Genomic DNA, 20,996 nt, shown 5'->3' with positions numbered 1-20,996 from the left:
CAGGCCCCTCCTAGAGCACAGCCCTGGGATGTGGACTGACCTGCCAGCTGCATGGGCCAATCAAATGTGGCATGCAGTGAACAGTAGCCCCCAACAGCCAGTAGAGACGCACTCTCCTGGGGGCAGTCATCAGGACAACCCCCTGTTGTTCCTTGCTGCAGAAACCACCAGCAGCCTGCACTGACCTTGAGCCTGCTCCTGGTCAGGGCGCAGAAGGGAGCGCCCCATGGGCCAGGCGCAGGGCTGGGCGCCTTGCAGGCGTTGACCCCCTGCTGTCCCGTGTGGGTCCAGCATCACCCCCCTTCCGCGGACTGGGGACCCTGCCTAACTCCAGAGCTGGGCTTTAGTCCCTGCACTTGTGGGGAGGGGCAGCTCTGCCTGGCATCGCACAGGATGACCTGGGAACCTCCCAGAGCCAGCCACCCTCCTCTCTGGAGCCAGAGTCCTGCTCCCTCTGTGGGTGCCAGTTCTCTCTCAGGCTCCAGCGTCGCATATGCGGCTTCCTCCTCCAGGAACATTCCTCCCCAGCTGTGCTTCTTGAACTTCAGAATCTGCGGGTGTCAGCTCAGAGGTCCCTTCTTCCTGAAGCTTTCCTTGGTCCCTCCTCTGGGCTCCTATCTCCTCCTGCCGCCCTCTCAAAGTACCTGTAACACCTGTCATCCTCTCAGCCCCCAAGGAAGTGAGGCCAAAGGGCAGGGGAGAGGGGCTACTCCTCTCTGCGCCCCAGTGCCAGGCAGAGGGAGTCAGAGAGGAAGGGAGGCCCAGGGCAGCTGGGGGTGGGGACTGAGCCCAGGGCGGGGGTGGGGCTGGGTCCTGCCCCCAGTGGGAGTGTCCCTTTACCAGCTGCTGGCCTGGCCTGGCCTGGGGGTCTGCTTTTCCTCCTGTTCAGCTGGGGCTGCAGCTGCAGTGTTGACCCTGCTCCCCGGCAGCCAGCAGGAGCTGAGAGTGTGGGCTCCCCGGGGGCTGCGACAGGCTGGGGGCTTCTGGATTACAAACTGAGAAGTAGGTGATGACCAGGAACTGGGGGGTAGGCGCCCCACAGAGGCTGCTGCAGCTCGGGGTCATGGTCCTCGTGGTGGGGTAAGAGAGTGGCTCCTGGGCAGGCTGGCTGGAGGGACCCTGACTGGTCCTGCTGGGCTGAGGGTGGGAGTGTGAACCCTCAGGGGCTGGACTGGTGGCAGTGAGGGGGCAGGTTGCGACAGGGTAGGGGCAGAAGGAAGGATCTCCGTCTGTCTAGAGGCAGCAGGTACAAGAGTAAGCCGTGTGCTCGTGTCCTCCTGTGTGCCCACCTGCCTCCTTTCCTGGACCTTGTCCCCAGCCCCGTGTTGGGCTCTGGACACAGAGCAGGATGGCTCTCACTCTGCCCAGGAGGACGTGGGAGGGGCAGGAGGTAGTCCCTGACACCTGTGAGAGCTGGAGCCCTGGGGCCCCTGAGAAAGACCACCGTGGTGGTTGGGTCAGGGGAGACTTTAAGGAGGGAGCTGGGTCTGGCGGGGGCAGGGGAGGGGGAAGGCTGGGGTAGGAGGTGGTGGTGGGCATCTGGGTCTGAGAGCATTGGCTCTCTGATGCATGGCCGGGGTTTCTGGCCTGTGCAGGGTGTTTGGGGTGGAAATGAGGCTGGAAAAGAGGTGGGGGCCCTGAACGCTGTGCTGGGAGCCTTACAGGGTGTGTAGGGGCTGAGTGGGTGGGGCCCAGCTCTGCCACTGCTCACTGAGTGCCAGGGACACACCACACTGCCCATCGTCTCCTCCCAAGGTGGGCCCTCCTCGCCACAAAAGGCTACCAGGAGCAGGACCTGGACCCCAGATTTCTGTCATCACCAAACTCAAAGGGGTTTCCGTGACCCAGATCAAGGAGCTGGGGATCCGGCTGTGGGACGTGACTGAATTTGTGAAGCCGCCACAGGTGGGTGCCTTGGTGCTGCTGCCAGGCGCTGACATCTCTGACCCCACCCTTGCAGCGAGTGTGTGCAAGAGGGGCATGTGATGCCAGAGGGGGTGCTGGCACTGTCACAGGCCGGGTTCAGGAAGGGCCTGACAGAGGAGCGGCCCTGGACAGGGCTCTCGGGATGTGTAAGAGCTTTCTGGGTGGACAAAGGGACAAGTCAGGAAGCCAGGCCATAGGTACTGCATTCACAAAGGCTGCATCCGGAAGAGTGGGGGGCCTGGGAACTCAAGGTTTGATCTTGAGGGAGGGGTGGAGGGGCAGGGGCCAGGGCCTGGAGCTCCTGAGTGCTCTCCTCCCTGACCTGGGCACTGTGGTCTGGCTCCTCTGTCCTTCTCATGCTGCATTTCCAGCCCCTTCTCCCTCCACCCAGATCCTCTACAGCCCCAGTTTCCACCTCTGTTCTGTTGATGCCCAAGTTGTAGCCCCGGTGACCACCTGCCCCGAGCACAGCTGCCTCCTGATGCGCACCCACCACGTCCAAGGAGAAACCCTCTCCCTCTCCCAGTGCCGCCTCTTTCCATCCACTGAGGGCCATGACGTCTAACAGGACCAAAGCTGGACCCAGCTCCCCACCTCCCTGCCCCCTTCCTGTCCATTCCGTCTCCTGACTGGTTTCCCTGCTGTCCCCACTGTGCCTGTGGTCTGCTTGTGGGCCCCCAGGTGCACTCCATGCAGCAGCCAGGCTGAGCCCTCACAGGTGACACCATCAGAGCCTGCCAGCCCTTGCTTTCCACCCTGGGAAGGCTCCTTCTCCAAGATGGTGGCCACTAAGTCCCTGTAGATCCTGACCACTGCCACACCCCTGCCCTCTGCCCAGCCCTCCCCTCCCCTTCCCTGGTGTGCATCCCCCTAAATGTGCAGAGCTGTCACACACAGCACACAGGTGGCAGGCCACCCATCTCCACAGCCACTCTGCTTTTGTCCCAGGCAGAGCTCACCACCTGCTCTCCTGGTCCCCAGCCATGTGTGCAGTGAGGGGTCCAGTCCCCCCCAGCCTGGGTGGGAGCCCGGCCCAATTTGGCTTGGGATCTTCAGTGCCTAGAAGCAGGAGGCTCTTGGAAAATTGTGGTTGAGCAAATGAGAGTGAATATGAGAAGAAAATTTGCCTCAAAGATTTGGATGTGGGGGCCGGCCCCGTGGCTTAGCGGTTGAGTGCGCATGCTCCTCTACTGGCAGCCCAGGTTCGGATCCCGGGCGCGCACCGACGCACCGCTTCTCCGGCCATGCTGAGGCCGCGTCCCACATACAGCAACTAGAAGGATGTGCAGCTATGACATACAACTATCTACTGGGGCTTTGGGGGAAAAATAAATAAATAAATAAAAAATTAAAAAAAAAAAAAAAGTGGACATGGGCTCAGAAATGGCAGAAACCCAGCCAGCTTCCCGCCTGTGCCTCAACTTGCCTCACTGGAGGCGTTTTCCTGGGGCACAGCATTGATGACTGGATGGGCCAGGACCCCTTCTCTCACAGACCCGGCTGCCAGCTTCTGGCCTCTCCCACTGAGGGAGCCAAGCAGGGGCCCACCCTGACCCTTGCCTTCCAGGGAGAGATCATGCTCTTCTTGTGAGCAATTTCCTTGTGATGCCAGAACAAGTTCAGGGCAGATGCCCAGAAGTAAGGCAGCCTGCGAGCCTCCCCGCGGGTCCTTGTTCCTCTACCAGCCCTGGGTCACCAGCAATTCCCCACTTCTCCTTCCCAGGTGACTGAGGGCTCAGTATGTGCTGCTGTGTCCCAGGCACTGAGCTAAAACCTTTTCGTGAATCATTTCATTCAGTCTCCCAAACATCCTGCCTGGCAGGAAGTACTGCAGTCCCCATGTAAGATGAGAGGACTGAGGCCCAGCCAGGTTGAGTCACTGACCCAAGGCCTCCCAGCCCCACCTGGGGACTCTGCACTTCTGAGCAGCGTGCTTCTGGAGCCTTCCGCTGTTGCTCTTCATGAGGTATCCAGGCCCTGCTCCATGATGGTCCCTTCTCTGGACAGTCTCCAGGTTGTCAGTGTAACCCCCAGAACTGGGCACAATGCCCAGGTGGGCTCTAATAGCAAGAGCCAAGCTGGAAGATCACCTCCCTTCTCTATGCCCAGGCTCTGTTAATGTGTCCCAGGGCAGCTCCATTTTCTGTGGGCAAACAGAGCACACTCCTTGTGCTGAGTGCAGGGTCACCCATGATCTCTGGGTATTTTTCACCACAACTGAGATCAAGCCAGAGTACCCCACCCTCTTCTGGCCCAATCATGCAGAAATGCAGACTCTGCCCCAAATCTCACCTTTTCCTCTCGCCTGGGGGCGTCCCCGGGATCCAGTGTCTGTCCCAGAGTGCACTTGCTCTCCTCCCAGCTGTGGATTTGTTTCCAATTTTCTTACTTCATAAAATACACATAACATGAAATTTACCATCTGAACCATTTTCATGTGTACAGTTCCCCAGTTGTGGATTTTGTCTGGATAGTTGTGACCTGGGAAATAGCCCTGGAAGCCTCCCTCCATGGTGACATCTTTCTTTAACTGAACCCAACATGGCTCGTTTGCTGGGCTGGAGGGTCACCGTATGGCCCCTGTCCCTAGTCCTGGTCGTTGGTCCCACCACAGTTGCTGGAGAGCACACGTCCCTGGTTGGCCCCGTCCACAGACGAGGTGAGGCACGTGCACAGAGGATGTGCTGACGTTTGGAAACACACACGATGTCCCTCCCTTTCTGAATGCTCCGAGACGTCTAGTTGATGTTTGGTTTGTAGACTGTCCTGAAGTTGTTCTGTGGCTACAGTTCTGTGTTTTCTGGAATCCACGCGGTTCCTCTTTGCCCACAGCCGGGCTTCTGGCCCTTTCCTCAAAGCTACCGGGACTGGGTAATTCATCAGACCTGACACCCCGGCTTCCTGAGAATTGCAGAGTTCCTGCCAGCTCCTCTCAGGGTCTGGTCGTCTGGTCCCTCCCAGCATGTGCTCTGTGCTCCTTGTAGTGTCACAGCCTCTGGCAAACACCTGCCGAGCCTCCCCCAGACCAGGCTTGCAGAACTCCACCCTCCCCACCTCCCGGAGCTCCTGCACACACAGCCCGGCCCGGGGGGCAGGGCCTGCTATGGGGCAGAAGCTGCAGCTGGGAGACCCAGGGAGGCACGTCAGCCAACCCGGGGCCTCAGGAAGGGTTTCCTGCAGGATGGGAGGCTGAGTGGGATCTAGAGGATGTCCAGGCAGAGGGGCTGTGTGGGCAAAGGCCCCAACTGTGTGAGAGGAGGCACCACCAGGGTTCCCTGCTGCTGAGTGGGGTAGAGCCCAGATTTGGACTGGGGCAGGGAGGGGGTAGCCCCAGATCAATTGGAGAAGGCAGAGGGGGGAGCCTCCCATGGGCTCAGGGGAGGGGTGCTCGATAGTCTGTCATTGGGATGGGCCACTCGGGCTGCTGGAAGGAGCTGGATGAGGGCAGAGGTGGGGCCCCGTGGTGGTCACCATGGGGTCTGGTCGGAGGAGATGGTGGCCCAGCCAGGGTGGAGACTCAGGACATAGGTAGGGACAGGGAAGCAGAGCAGGTAGCCCCACGCTGTCCTCTGCCCCCTTCTCACAGTCCCATCCCCCTACAAAGTCCCACCCTCTCATTAGGCTTCTCAGAGTCCCAAGCCCTTCCTGCCCCCCTGGTGCTGCGTTCCTCCTGCTGCCCCTGAGCCCAGGGCCCTGGACAGCGGCATCCACCCTCCGCCCGGCAGAACCATATCCGTGTGAGTACCTGACCCTTGAGGGTGCTTACTCTCCGGGGTCAGGGACTCCCAGAAAGCTTGCCAACGTCCCCTCCTGGCTGATGCCCAGAACTCTGTGACCGTGTGCAGGCACTAATGTCCCTGTTTCACAGCAGAACAAGCTGGGAAGGGGCTGGCCTGTGGTCCCTTGGTCAGTGTGTGGGATCCCACTTCCCTACAGGCCTCTCTCAGGAGGGTCCCTCCCTTTGTCTGCCACACCAAGCACCTCCACCCTGGCATGAACTTACCCTCCCAGAGTCCCTCCACCTTCCCTATTCTGTCATCTGAGTTGGACCAGAGGAGCTGGGCCCCAAGGAGTCACTTCTGCCCCCACCGGGGACAGAACTATCAAGAGGGCATTGCTCTTTCTTGGGATACAGCACTGCACCCCGATCTGGCTGAGGCTGCTCACCCTCCCCCCTCTGACCACCTCCTTTTATTTGCACCCCCCAGCTTTCCCATGTGCCCCCAAACTCAGGGAACCCTGGGGGCTAACAGGAGGAGGTGCGTGTCCCTGCAGACTGCAGGGCTGGGTCACAGAAGGGAGGCACCTCCTGGGCCTGGACAACTCTTCTCTCACCACCTCACCACCCTCCATCCCACTGTGAACTGCTGGGCTGACGAGGACTGTCCTGAGGGGAGACGGGGATGCACAGCCACGGTAACTGTGGGCCTGTCTTCCAGCGCCTCCACTGGGAGGGGGGTTCCGGGGGCCATGCTGGGACCCTGGATGGCTCCCGCGTGCAGGCCCTGTGGTGCCTCTGCACCTCTTCTTTCTGCCAACAGCCCCCTGCCCACTCCCTTCCCAGGCCCTGTGGAGACTTGAGGACCTAGAGTTTGTCTTGTGTTTTCAAGGCATAAAAATAGGCCAGTGTGTAGAGTTCAATGGGACCCACAGGACCTGTGAGATCCGGGGCCGATGCCCCATGGAGAGTGACACTGTGCCCGTGTAAGTGTCCCCGACACCCAGGGCAGGTCCCAGGACCAACAGAGCCTGCCCCTGACCTCCCCCACCTGCAGGAAGCCCCTACTGGTCCAGGCTGAGAACTCCACCCTGTTCATCAAAAACACCGTCACCTTCAGCAAGTTCAACTTCTCCAGGTCAGCATGGTGTGTCCTGGCTGTCCCAGATCCTCCTTGTCCCCTGCCTGACTGGACCCCCTCACCCCACCGCCTCTCACATCCAATGCCTTGGAGACCTGGGACGCCATCTTCTTCAAGTGCTGCCACGGTGACCCAGGCTTCAGCCTCTACTGCCCTGTTTTCCACATCAGGGACCTCGTGGCTGCGGCTGGAGGGGGTCTGTGAGGACCTGGTGTTGCTGGTGGCTCGGTAGGGGAAAGGGTTCTGGGAGGGCTCAGGAGAGGGTCCATGCCCACGTGCTAGTGGAGCAGTAATTCATTGTGTGCAGGGCGGGGCTGTGGGCATCTGTGCAGGATGGGATTGTGACCTGGATGCCAGGGGCTCTGGCTGCGGCCCCACGACTCCTTCCAGCTGCAGGAGAGGAGCTACGACTGCTGGCAGCCCTGAGCCTGGAACCAGCTGTGCCTCAGTCTGCATGTGGGTGTGCACCCCCAGGGGAGCCGTGTGGGCAGGAGGGCCTGTGCCTGAGAGATGCATGTACCTGGGCAAGTGGGCCTCTGCATCCCAGGGCAGGCCTCAGGCACATGCCCTGCTTTCCGCGAGCCTTGGGAAAGCGAAGGAACCTTGGAACTCCACTGCCGTTTCCAGGCAGCCTCGTTGGGGTCCAAGCTCTGCCCTCAGGATCAGCCCCCAAGGGAGGAAGCCTGACCCTACCCTGTCAGGAACCTCTCTGTACTGCTGTGTGTACCTCCCTTCTGAGCTGGGCAGAGGGCACTGGCTTGAGGGCATGACCCTGGGACCCAGGCCTGGCCGTGTCCCTGACTAAGGGCTCTCTCTTCCCTGGCTGAACGTCCCTTACAGAACCTTGTCGCCTTTGCCTTGGATTGGGGAAAATCACCTGGTTCCCGGGGGCAGGTGAAGACTCAGTGCTACAAAGAATGCCAGGTGGACAGAGCAACAGGCCATGTAGCTGGCCCAGCAGTTATTATTGTGGCTCCCTGGGGCTGCGGGCCTCTTCCCTGCCCGCCCTTCTCCACCTGCCCAAGTAGCTAGAGCTGGTCATAAACTGGAAGGTGCTGGGCAGAGTCCACCACACCAGCACTGGCCACGGCCCACTCCCAAGGACTCAAAACGTGGCCCCTGGCTTAAGGTCCTAAAGTCCTTCTGGCATGGGCAGGGGTGCAAACCTGACCTGCTCTGGATAGTATGTGCTGCCAGCCCCTCCAGCCCCCTGAGGAAGTAGGGGAGGGTGGTATGGCCCCCAGCAGTCCTCATGCTCTGGTGGTCTACTCTGTGTGTCCAGGTTTCTGGGCCAGTGCCTGGCTGGGGGTCTGCAGGGCCTGCACCGTCTCCTCCAGGCTGCCGCGTGGGGCAGTCAACCCCGGCCGCTCCTGCTGGTTCTCCTTGCTGTGCCGGATGCCGTAGCCAAAATACACCAGGAGTCCTGCAAGGGGGACACAAGTCTGAGGGGCAGGTCCCAGCCCTGCTCCCTGCTTGCCCTCCTCCTGCAGCCTACCCGGGGTCCCAGCCTGGCGCCCACTCACCGACCAGCAACCAGATGGAAAAGCCCAGCCAGGTCAGGTGGCTCAGGTACAGCATGAGGAAGATGTTGAGAAGGATGCTCAGGGCTGGAGTCAGGGGCACCAGGGGAACCTGAGGGGACAAGGGCAGGGCTGGGCTGGCTGTGGGACGGTCTGCAGGCCCAGGGCCTGATTTCTTGGGAGTCCACAGAGCCTTTCTCCGCCTCTGGAGATTCTGGAGACAAGGGCCCACTAGCCATGCAGAAAGAGGGGGATGGGGTACTGGCCTCCCCCTCCCCGTGAGCCCTGCTGTATTCTGCCATGGCAGAGGAGTAAGGGGCAATGGGAGCTGGCTGGGCTGAGAGTGATGGGTGTTGGCTGGAGGAAGTACCTGGAAGGCGTCCCGCTGGCGCTGTTGCTGGTGGGCCCCCAGGACGAGGAGACTGAGCAGAAACATGACGGAGCTGAGCAGGAGCAGCAGGGTGTAGCCCCAGAGTGGGAGGTGCAGGGCCGAGTCCCCGAAGACCAGCACGCAGTCCAGAGTGATGGCCGAGGCCACCAGGACACCGAGTGCCCAAGCCACGGCAGCTCCAGGCCGGCACCCACCCAGGAAGCCGAGGTAGGGCCTCAGGGCTGGTCGCAGCTGCCTGGGCTCAGGGGCTGAGGCCTGCTCTGTGCCCACAGGGCTGACTGGGCCCAGGGAACTGGATGGAGAGGCCTTTTGGAAGCGTAGCACGATAATGCTGGTGGCCATGAAGGTATAGGCCAGCAGTGCACCGAAGGACAGGACCTGGACCAGTGCCTTGAAGTCCAGCAGCAGCGCCAGGAAAGCCATGAGGACCCCGAACACCAGGATGCCCACCATGGGCACCTGTGTCCTGGGATGCACGTGGGCAAACACCTGGAAGAAGAGCCCGTCGGCGGCCATGGCACAGACGGTGCGTGACGGGTAAAGTAGGTTGCCGATCAGGACAGTGGTCGTGGCTGTGGCAGAGGGTGGGAGAATGGTCAGCATGGTGGACAGGCCCACCAGGGGCCGCTCTGTGGACCAGGACAGGGCTGGCTCCTTGCGAACAAGGGCATGAGTTTGGTCTCTCAGAGTGAGCCTGAGTGTATGTGGGGTGCTGCATTGTTCCCCCTCACCACCCAGGAATGGACAGCTCTGTTTAGTTGACAGGACCACTGGACTATCTGATGAGGGCTGAGTCCCTCTGCCAGGAAAGGATCTGGAAGCACATGCCCAGAGCCGACATTCTATGTACAATTGGGGGAGGTGGTGAGTAGTTCCCTCCCAACAAGCCTGGGTGGAGAGTCTAATCATTAGCCCCTTCCTGGGCCCATGATGCAACTGGGAACACAGGCCCAGATGGAGATGTCTTCCCTGGGAGGCTTAGGGCAGGGCCCCACCGCCCTGTCCCCTCCCACCTTGCCCAGAAGGGCCCCTTACCACAGATGAAGCCAGCCGCCACGATGAAGCCTGCCCAGCTATAGCCCCGCTGGTAGAAGGCATCAGCAAGTGCCCAATCACTGTGCAGGCTATGCCAGGGGACCATGAGGGTGAGCACAGTGGAGATGAGGATGTAGGCACCGGCCACCAGGCCAACCGAGATGACAATGGCCATAGGCACAGCTCGCTTTGGGTTCCGGGCCTCCTCGCTGGATCTAATAATGACACTAAAGCCCACAAAGCCGTTGAAGCAGGTGGCAGCACCAGCCATGATTCCAGAGAAGCCCAAGGGTGCAAAGCCGCCCTCCTCAGCACCCCAGTTGTGCGGGCGGGCCAGGACAAACCCCAGGATGATGATGAAGAGGATGACAACCAGGCTGATGGCGGAGAAGGTACGGTTGAGCCAGTAGGTGACGCGGGCTCCACACGAGACGATTGTTGAGGTCAAAAGTGTGATGGCAGCAGCCAAGAAGTCTGGGTATTGGGCCAGGAAGGGCACCCACCAGATGCCCACATGCGCCACAGTGAAGCTACGGATGCGGTAGCTGAAGATGGTGTCCAGGTAGCCGCTCCAGGCGCGAGCCACAGCAGCACCACCGATGAGGCACCCGAGGAGCGTGTTCCAGCCAATGAGGAAGGCCCACAGCTCGCCCATGGACACGTAGGTGAACAGGTAGGCAGAGCTTTTGCCGCGCACACTTGCCCCAAGCTCTGCATAGCATAGGGCTGCCAGCAGGGCGGCCACGGCAGCCACGCTGAAGGACACGAGCACCGCAGGGCCAGCCATGTCCTTGGCCACGATGCCCGTGAGGACGTACAGGCCGAAGCCCACCATGCCACCCACACCCAGCAAGGTCAGGTCCAGCGTGGTCAGGTGGCGCTGAGGCAACGTCTCCCCGGTGGGCTCCTCCACTGTCTTCAGTCGGTTCAGCTTCTGGCAGAAGCGCACCAGGCTCTCAGTGCTGGGCAGCCCCCAGGCCATGGTGGGCAGCTGAAAGGAGCACCAAGCCAGCTGCCAGCACCTACAAGGGTGAGAGGGAGTGACAAGCTGCCCAGCTGGGTGCTGACCAGCCATCAATCCTTGCTCTGATCCTGCCCTGGGGACCCAAGCCTTGAACCACTGGCCAGCTGGAGGGCTGGATGAGGCAGGGTTCAGGGCCCATGAGCAGAGTGGGCAGGAAGTCACAGGGAAGCATGGAGATCCCTTTGGCCTCCCTCCCAGGCCAGCGAGGGGCCCTCGTGGAGCTGGACCTGAGTGGGTTTGGGAGGGGCCCTGAGAGTGGGAAAGGGGCAGCCCTGGGGATCCCAGCTAGGAACCTCTCCAGTGGTCTGGGATCCCAGAAGAGAATGGAAACCCGAGGCTTCCCAGCAGCTGGGTCAGAACTCCAGGACCAGGAACAGGAGTGTTCTGGCAGAGGCGGCCACCTGGCTCCAGACAGCAGTGTTCATCACCCTCCTCCCTGCTCCACCAAACTAGTGTATCAGTGCATGCTGCCAGTAGTGGGGGGCGCCCTGGGCCCTGCGCCTGAAGCCAAGGCTCCACAGTACAACAGGCCACCACCACACCACTGACGCATCTATTGCTGTGCCCCTGTCCCCAGTTCCTGAGCCTTCACCTCTCCTCTGGCCTGAGTCTGTCCCCACAGGAGTTGCTGGGACTCACTTTCTGTCACCATGGCTGCCACCGCTCTGTGCCCACCCCCACCCCTGGGAACATATCCAGAACTGGGCACCACCTCCAGGTCCCACAGGCACTCAGCCCACCCTACCCACACCTCACGCCCTCAAAACCAAAGCTCACCGGGTTCTAGGGAAGCCCTATTACTGTGCCTGGTTCACAGATGAGGAAGCCCAGGCCACCAGGTAAGTGACTAGCCCAGGTCACTGAGGTGGCATTGAGAGGCTCATGAAGGTTAAAGCCCAGGTCTGGGAGGGGTATGGAGCCCACCCGCTTTCCGGTACTGAAGACACCCTCCTTGATCCCTCATCCCAACACATGTACTCTACCACCTGGACACCATCCAGGCCCCTCAACAGTGGGAGGTGTGGGGGCTGCAGGAGTCAGGGGAGACTGGTACGAGGAGGGTATGAATCTGGCTGAGAGGCCCTGGGCAGTCCCTGACCTCCCAGCACAATGGGATGGCAGGAAGCCACCCTCATCCACTGATGAGGGAGTGCCCAGCTTTGGGGAGTGTTCTGTGAATGGGCAGAACTCATGCTGGCTGTTCTGAGCTTTTAGCTACAGAGCATGTCCTGAAAGGGGGCAAGCAGACTCCTGGGGACGACTACAGCCCTCTAGCTTAGGACACCCCTACGGCCCCTCAGACACCAATGGCAGCCCCCTCCTAGCCCAGGAGCACCTGTCAAGCCTGGAGGACCCTGGGGGACCCTAACAGCAGCTCCCCACTTGTGGATATCCATGAGAGTATCATGGACTGAGCACCTACTCCATGCCAGTCCCCGCATCACGGGAGACACATCACATGTCTCATCATGTGACCATCACAAACCCTCCCCCTCAGACTTATTTACTCCTGGGGCTGAGGGGTCTTTGTCCTTCTGCTTCTCCTACTTCTGTGAAAGTCGAAAGGTTGGTGTCACAGGGTGTGAACTTGTTTACAGCAAAATGATGACCATCTATCAAAGCAAAGCAAAACCAACACAGACATCCTCTTGCCCCAGAACTTTCTCCACGTTTTCAGGGTTATTTGTGGTTTGTGGACTAGGATTTTAGGTGCACTTGCAGGCTGTCTCCCTCAGTGGGAAGATGACAGGATGGTGGACTCCCAGACATGATGGTGCCACTTAGAACACTCTGCCTTAGCTGGCCCCCTTGCTCCCTTCTGGTATTTGGCTGATATTGTCTTGAGGAACTTCTCAGATAGGCTCCCACTTCCTGCAGGGAGGATGTCTCCCTTACCTCGCTCCTGTGGGGCCTGAACATAACTGAGCAGGTGTTCTTGTTCTTAAATGCCTTCAGAAAAAAACAGAAAAATGCATTTCCAACCAATAGGCTTGGGCAGTTTTGTAACAGGAGCTCCCCCAAGGCCTTACCGATGACCGCGTGAGAGCTGGTTTCAGAGCACTGACTTCTTATCTACCCAGAGAGGGGCTCTCACCACATCCCCTTTCCCAGGCACCAACATCCAATCATGGTTCACACAGTGAAGTGTAAAATTCCAGGGACGTGGCTGGGCAAAGTGCTGGACCCCACTGAGCAAGGCAGTTACACAGAGCAACACCAGGAAGATGTAGTGAAGAGAAAGCACCAAAAAGTACAAGAAGAAGAGAGAACATTCCCACCTCATCCTACAAAGCCAGGATCGCCCTGACACCAAACCCAACAAAGACATCACAAGAAAAGTAAACTACAGACCAATATCTCTCATGAACATAGATGCAGAATTGCTCAACTGAATACTAGCAAATAGAATCCAGCAACATATAAAAAGGACCAAGTGGGACCTATCCCAGGAATGCAAGATTGATTTAACATATGAAAATCAATCAATGTAATATGTCATACTAATAGAATAAAGGACAAAACCACATAATCGTCTCAACAGACACAGAAAAAGACAGTCAACAAACCTGGAATAGAAAGGTCGCCCTCAAACTGATAAAGACCATCTAAGATAAACCCTTGGCTACTGTACTCAATGGTGAGAGACTGAAAGCTTTCCTTTTGATCAGGAACAACATCAGGATGTCCTCTCTCACTACTTGTACTCAACATTTTACTGGAGGCTCTGGCCATGGCAATTAGGTGAGAACATGAAATAAGACGAATCCAGATTGGAAAGGAAGAAGTAAAAATCTCTAGCTACAGATGACATGATCTTATGTAGAGAAAATCATGAGAAATCCACACACAACACATTAGAACTAATAAGCAAGTTCAGTGAAGGTGCAGGACACAAGATCAACATACAAAAATCAATTGTATTTCTATACACTAGCAATGAACTTTCCAGAAATGAAATTAAAATGATTCTGCTTACATAGCATCAAAAAGAATAAATTTATGTATGAATACACTTAGAATGAATTTAACAAAAGAAATACAGACCTGTGCACTGAAAACCACTAAACATCATTGAAAAATATTAAAGAAGACTTAATAAGTCAGAAGACATCCCACGTTCATGGGCTGGAAAACTTAATGTTGTCAAGATAGCAATACTCCCCAAATTGGTCTGCAGATTCAGGCCAATCCCTATCAAAATCCTAATTGCCTATTTTGCAGAAATTATCAAGTTGATTCTAAAATTTATATGGAGATGCAAGGGACACAAGACAGTCAAAACAATCTTGACAAAGAACAAAGTTGAAGGACTTACATGTTCTGATTTCTAAATTGACTACAAAGCTACAGGGATCAAGACAGTGTTACTGACCTAAGGATAGACATATGGATCAGTGAAATAGAATTGAGAGTCCAAAACTACTGGCAATTAATTTTTAAAAATTTATGGCCAATTTAAATTTATGGCCAATTCAGTTTTTAAAAATAGACTTTATTTTTTAGAACAGTTTTAGGTCCACAACAAAATAGATCAGGAGAGGGTGTTCCCATATCTCCCAGCCCCTACACGTGCACAGCCTCCCCCACTATCAACATCCCCACCAGATTGGTACATTTGTTATAACTGATGAACCTACCTTGACACATCATTATCACCTCAAGTCCATAGTCTACATTAGGGCTCACTCTTGGTGTTGCACATGCCATGGGTTATGACAAATGTATAGTGACATATATACACAGTTACAGTGTGCCCTAAAATTCATCCCTGCTTTGCCTACTCATCCCTCCCTCCTCACTAAACCCTGGGAACCACTGATCTTTTCACTGTCTCCACAGTTTTGCCTTTCTAGAATGTCAGATAGTTGGAATCGAATCATACAGCATGTAGCCTTTTCAGACTGGCCTTTTTCACTTAGTAATATGCCTTTAGGTCGTCTTATGTCTTCTCATGGCTTGATAGCGCCTTTATTTTTAGTGCTGAGTAATATTTCTTGTCTGTATGTACCAGCTTATTTACCCATTCAGCTGCTGAAGGACATCTTGGTTGCTTCCAAGTTTTGGCAATTATGAATAAAGTTGTAGTAAACACTCATGTGCAGGTTCTTGTGTAGACATAAGTTTTCAACTCATTTGGGTAAATACCAAGGAGTGTGCTTGCTGAGTCACGTGGTAAATGTATGTTTAGTTTTGTAAGAAACTGCCTAACTGTCTTCCACAATTGCTGTGCCACATTGCATTCCCACCAGCAATGAATAAGTGTTCCAGTTGCTCTGCATCCTCAGCAACACTTGATGTTGTCCATGAATTGAACTTTTGCCTTTCTAACAGATGTGTAGTAGTATCTCATTGTTTTGACTTGCAAAGCTCTAATGACATAAGATATGAAGCATCTTTTCATAGGCTTATTTGCCAACTGTATATCTTCTTTGGTGAGGTATCTGTTCAGATCTTTTGCCCATTTTTAGTTAGATTGTTGGTTTTCTTATTGTTGAGTTTTAAGAGTTCTTTTAAGGGAAGTGTCAAGATGGCGGCGTAGGCAGACTCTGAACTCACCTCCTCCCATGGACACAATAAATTTACAACTACTCTTGGAACAATTACCCCTGAGAGAGAACTGAAAATTGGATAAAAAGAACCACTGTAACAAGGGACAGTCCTGACTGAGGTGTAAGAGGCAGAAATTCATTTCTGGAGAGAAAAAAGTCAACCGTCACAAGCTGTGGTGCTTCATGGCTGGCTGGGAGAAATCCTAAGGTATGCAGCTTTCTCTGGAGGAGTCGGGGACCTGAGCAGGGGAGCATTACTGCTATGAGCATCTTTTGGACTCAGCACAACTGAGATGAGTGTCATAATATCTGGCTTTGCTGGCTAGTAACTACAATGAGGAATACCCCCAGAAAAGCTATCAGACATAAAGGGGAAAAAGCCTTCTCTGAAAGGGCCTGTGCACAAATTCACTCATTTTGGAAAGCAACCTAAAATCACCAGAAAGAAAGGTGCACAGTTCTTTGGTGAAAAGAGACTCACCTGATGGGCTCTGGATGCATCTTGGTGAGGGATGAGACCTCTCCAGGGAGTGAGACATTGGCAGCAGCCATTATTGTGACCTAGCACAGGCGAGCTGACACAGATGCTGGCAGACACCATTGGAGTTCTTCCCCTGGCCTGTTAACCCAGGGTCTCGCCACCCACTAGAGCACTGATTTAATCCAGCTCAGCTAGGGCAGGCAGCCTGCCCTAGGGACTGGCCCCACCCAACAGCAAGCCCTTGGGCAAATTGAGGTCCTGCACAGGCTGGGTGCCTGGATCCTCTGCAGCTGGGTGAGTGGGTCCGCCTCTGTGGGGCAGGGTGTGCATGAGAAGTGGGTGGAGTGTGTGGAGAATTGGTGGAGTGTGTGGAGCATCTGCAGTGGGGTGACTGGGTCCATTTTGGGGGTTCAGGCACACACACAAGGCAAGTCTGTGTTGACAGTGTGTATGGCCCTGTGGGTGGTGGGGCTTGTCAGCTGTAGAAGACTTGTGCTTCTCAAATAGCCACAAAAGGGATTGGCCCCACCTTCCAAAGCCTGAAACAATTGGGTGCTCCCATGCCTGGGACCAACCCCACTCAGCTGCAATCCTGAGAGTGCTGATAATAGCCTTGTAGGCCAGAGGTCTACAGCAATTACGAGCCCATGAGCCTAGCAACTAGCCATGCTGGGGCCTACTCAAGAGAAAAACTGCAACAAGAATTAGTTGCAAAAAGTTACATACAAAGGAAACCCTATAAGGCTAGAAGGGAGTGGCACAACATATGTAAAGTGCTGATAGGAAAAAAACCTACAGACTGGAATACTCACCCCAGAAATGCTATCATTCAGAATGGAAGGAGAGATAAAGAGTTTCCCAGATAGCAAAAATTAAATTAAGGAGCTTATCACCAAGAAAGCAGTCTTACAAAGAAATGCTAAAGGGAATTATTTAAGTGGGAAGAGAAGACCACAAATAGGAATAAGAAAATTATTTGTTAAAAAAGCAATAAAATCACAGGTAATGGCAAAAATACAGAAAAGGTAGTAGATCAACCGCCTATATAGATAATATGAAGGTCAAAAGGCAAAAGCACTAAAATTACCTATTTCCATGATAAGAGGGTAACGGAAACAGACACAAAAATAAGAGGTTAGATATGATATCAAAAACATGAAATGTGGGAGGAGAGGAGTGAAAGAGTAGAGCTTTTAGAAAGAAGTCAAACTAGAGACCATCAACTTAATATAGATTGCTATATATGTAAGTTATTATATATGAACCTCATGGTAATCACAAACCAGAAACCTAAAATAAATACACAAAAAATTAAGAGAAAGGAACCCAAACATAGTACTAAAGAAAGCCGTCAAACCACAAGGGAAGAGAGCAAGAGAAGAAGAAAGGTACAGAGAAGAACTACTAAAACACACAGAAAAGAAGTAACAAACTGGAAGCTGGCGCAGTGGCCTAGCAGGAAAGGTCGCACGTTCTGCTTCAAGTGACCGGGATTATGAGGTTTGGATCCCGGGTGCGGACCAATGCACTGGTTGTCAAGCCATGCTATGGTGGTGTCCCATATAAAGTAGAGGAAGATGGGAATGGATGTTAGCCCAGGGCCAATCTTCCTTGGCCAAAAGAGGAGGATTGACATCAGAGGTTAGCTCAGGGCTAATCTTCGTCACGAAGAAAAGTAACAAAATGGCAATAAGTACATACTTATCAATAGCTACTTTGAATGTTGATGGACTAAATGCTCCAATAGAAAGGCATAGGGTGACTGACGGGTTAAAAAAAACAAGACCCATATATATGCTGCATACAAGAGACACACTTCAGACCTAAAGACACTCACAAACTGAAAATGAAGGGATGGAAAAAGACACCCCATGCAAATGGCAATGAAAAGAAAGCTGGGGTAGCAATACATATATCAGACAAAATAGACTTTAAAACAAAAACTGTAACAAGAAACAAAGCAGGGCACTACATATCGATAAAGGGAACAATCCAACAAGAGGATATAACACATGTAAATACCTATGCACACAACATAGGAGCACCTAAATATATAAAGCAATAATTAAGAGACATAAAAGGAGAAATAGACAGTAACACAATAATAGTAAAGCAACTTAACACTACACTTACACCAATGGGTAGATAATCCAAACAGAAGATCAATAAGGAAACATTGGCCTTAAATGACACACCAAACCAGATGGACTTAGTAGATATATACAGAACATTCCATTAAAAAATCACAGAATACACATTCTTTTTAAATGCACATGGAAAATTCTCCAGGACTGATCACATATTAGGCCACAAAACAAGTCTCCATAAATTTAAGAAGATTGAAATAATACCAAGCATCATTTCTGACCACAACTGTATGAAACTAGAAATCAGCTACAGGAAGAAAATCAGAAAGCCATAAATAAGCGGAGATTAAACAAAATGCTTCTGAACAATGACTGGGTCAATGAAGAAATCAAAGGAGAAATCAAAAAATACCTGGAGACAAGTGAAAATGAAAATATGATATCCTAAATTCATGGGATACAGCAAAAGCAGTTCTACAAGGGAAGTTTATAGCAATACAGGCCTACTTCAACAAACAAGAAAAATCTCAAATAAACAATCTAACAATGCACCAAAAGCAACTGGAAAAAGAAGAACAAACAAAGCCCCAAATCAGCAGAAGGGAGGAAATAATCAAAATCAGAGCAGAAATAAATGAAATAGACACTAAAAAAAAAATGGAAAAAATCAATGGAACCAAGACCTGGTTCTTTGAAAAGATAAACAAAATTGACAAGCCTTTAGCTAGACTCACCAAGAGAAAGAGACAGAAGGCTCAAATAAATAAAATTAGAAATGAAAAAGGAGAAATTACAACAGACACCTCAGAAATACAAAAGATTATAAGAGAATACTATGAAAAGCTATATGCCAACAAATTGGATAATCTAGAAGAAATGGATAAATTCTTAGAATCATACAACCTTCCAAAATTGAATCAAGAAGAAATAGAGAATTGGAATAGACCAATCACCAGTGAAGAGATTGAAATAGTAATCAAAAACCTCCCAAAAAATACAAGTCCAGGACCACATGGCTTCCCTGGTGAATCCTATCAAACACTGAGAGTAGACTTAATACCTATACTTCTCAAATTCTTCCAAAAAATTGAAGAGGAGGGGAAACTTCCTAACTCATTCTATGAAGCCATTACCTTGATACCAAAACTAGACAAGGACAACACAAAAAAAGAAAATTATAGGCCAATATCACTGATGAACATTGATGCAAAAATCCTCAACAAAATACTAGCAAATCAAATACAACAATACATTAAAAAGATCATCCACCATGATCAAGTGGGATTTATTCCAGGGATGCAGGGATGGTTCAACATCTGCAAATCAATCAACGTGACACACCACATCAATAAAATGAAGAATGAAAATCACATCATCATCTCAATAGATGCAGAAAAAGCATTTGACAAGATACAGCATCCATTTATGATAAAAACTCTGAATAAAATGGGTATAGAAGGAAAGCACCTCAACACAATAAAGGCCATATGTGACAAACCCACAGCTAATATCATTCTCAATGGAGAAAAACTGAAAGCTATCCCTCTAAGATCAGGAACCAGACAAGGATGCCCACTTTCGCCACTCTTATTTAACATAGTATTGGAAGACCTAGCCAGAGCAATCAGGTGAGAAAAAAGAAAAATAAAAGGGATCCAAATTGCAAACGAAGAAGTGAAACTGTCACTACTTATTTGCTGATGACATTATTTTATATATAGAAAACCCTAAAGAATCCACCAAAAATCTCTTAGAAATAATAAATTAATACAGTAAAGTTGCAGGATAGAAAAGCAACATGTAAAAATCAGTTGCACTTCTATACATTAACAACGAAGTAGTAGAAAGAGAAATTAAGAATACAAGCCCATTTACAATTGCAACAAAAAGAATAAAATACCAAGGAATAAACTTAATAAAAGAGATGAAAGCTCTGTGTACTGAAAACTACAAAACATTGCTGAAAGAAACTGAACATGACACAAAGAAATGGAAAGATATTCCGTGCTCTTGGATTGGAAGAATTAACATAGTTAAAATGTTCATATTGGACAGAGAAAACTGGACTGTGGTTACCAGGGGCAGTGGGGGTGGGGGGTGGGGGGTGGGCACAAGGGGTGAAGGGAGTCATATATATGGTGATGGACAAACAAAAATGTACAACCCAAAATTTCATAATGTTAGAAACCATTAAAACATCAATAAAAAAAAAATGTTCCTATTCCCTAAAGCAATCTACAGATTCAATGTAATCACTAGAAAAGTTTCAACAACATTTTCCACAGAAATGGAACAAAGAATCCTAAAATTTATATGGAAAAACAAAAGATCCCAGCCAAAGGAATCTTGAGAAAAAAGAACAAACGTGGAGGTATCACACTTCCTGATTTTGAAATATACTACAAACCTATAGTAACCAAAATAGCATGTTACTGGCACAAAAACAGACACACAGGTCAATGGAACAGAAGTGAGAGCCCAGAAATAAACCCATACATCTAAGGACAGCTAATTTTCGACAAGGGAGCCAAGAACACACAATGGACAAAGGAAAGTCTCTTCAGCAAATCGTGTTGGGAAAACTGGACAGCCACATGCAAAAGAATGCAAGTAGTCCATTATCTCACACGAGGCACAAAAATTAATTCAAAAGGGGTTAAATGCTTGAATTTAAGACCTGAAACCATGAAACTTCTAGAAGAAAACATAGGCAGTATGCTCTTTGACATTGGTCTTAGCAGCATGTTTTCAAGTACCGTGTCTGACCAGGCAAGGGAAACAATAGAAAAAAATTAAGAAATGGGCCTACAACAAACTAAATACCTTCTGCAAAGCAAAGGAAACCATCAACAAAACAAAAAGACAACCTAACAATTGGGAGAAGATATTTGCAAACCATATATCTGATAAGGGGTTAATATCCAAAATTCATAAAGAAACTCATACATCTCAACAACAAAAAAACTAACAATCCAATTAAAAAATGGCTAAAAGATCTGAACAGACATTTCTCCAAAGAAGATATGCAGATGGCCAACAGGCACATGAAAAGATGTTCAACATCATTAACTATCAGGGAATTGCAAATCAAAACTACAATGAGATATCACCTCACTCCTGTCA

General features: G+C 51.8%; 1 protein-coding gene and 1 pseudogene across 2 annotated transcripts in view; one reads left to right on the top strand and one right to left on the bottom strand.

Annotated features, from left to right (window-relative positions):
• Positions 1 to 71: 71 nt before the first annotated feature.
• The window catches only part of LOC101404171 (P2X purinoceptor 6-like), a 94,558-nt pseudogene continuing 73,633 nt past the window's right edge, over positions 72 to 20,996 (top strand).
• Positions 7,957 to 20,996, bottom strand: part of LOC101387440 (cationic amino acid transporter 4-like) — a 29,674-nt gene continuing 16,634 nt past the window's right edge. The window contains exons 2-6 of one of the 2 annotated variants that reach the window (XM_087423893.1): positions 10,076 to 10,753; positions 9,732 to 9,958; positions 8,676 to 9,268; positions 8,309 to 8,417; positions 7,957 to 8,208 (exon numbers count right to left, since the gene is read on the bottom strand). In XM_087423893.1, coding sequence (XP_087280019.1) covers positions 8,051 to 8,208; positions 8,309 to 8,417; positions 8,676 to 9,268; positions 9,732 to 9,958; positions 10,076 to 10,713 — 1,725 coding nt within the window. In that variant the 5' untranslated portion in view covers positions 10,714 to 10,753 and the 3' untranslated portion in view covers positions 7,957 to 8,050. Of the gene's footprint in view, positions 8,209 to 8,308; positions 8,418 to 8,675; positions 9,269 to 9,731; positions 10,754 to 20,996 lie in introns of both variants that reach the window. The other variant, XM_087423892.1, reaches the window with a different exon arrangement.

Source organism: Ceratotherium simum, chromosome 35 (assembly GCF_057802395.1).
Source record: "Ceratotherium simum simum isolate JZ-2026a chromosome 35, ASM5780239v1, whole genome shotgun sequence".
NCBI lineage: Eukaryota > Metazoa > Chordata > Mammalia > Perissodactyla > Rhinocerotidae > Ceratotherium > Ceratotherium simum.
The sequence above is the reverse complement of the archived record's forward strand: the minus strand, read 5'-3'. Positions and strand labels throughout refer to the sequence as shown.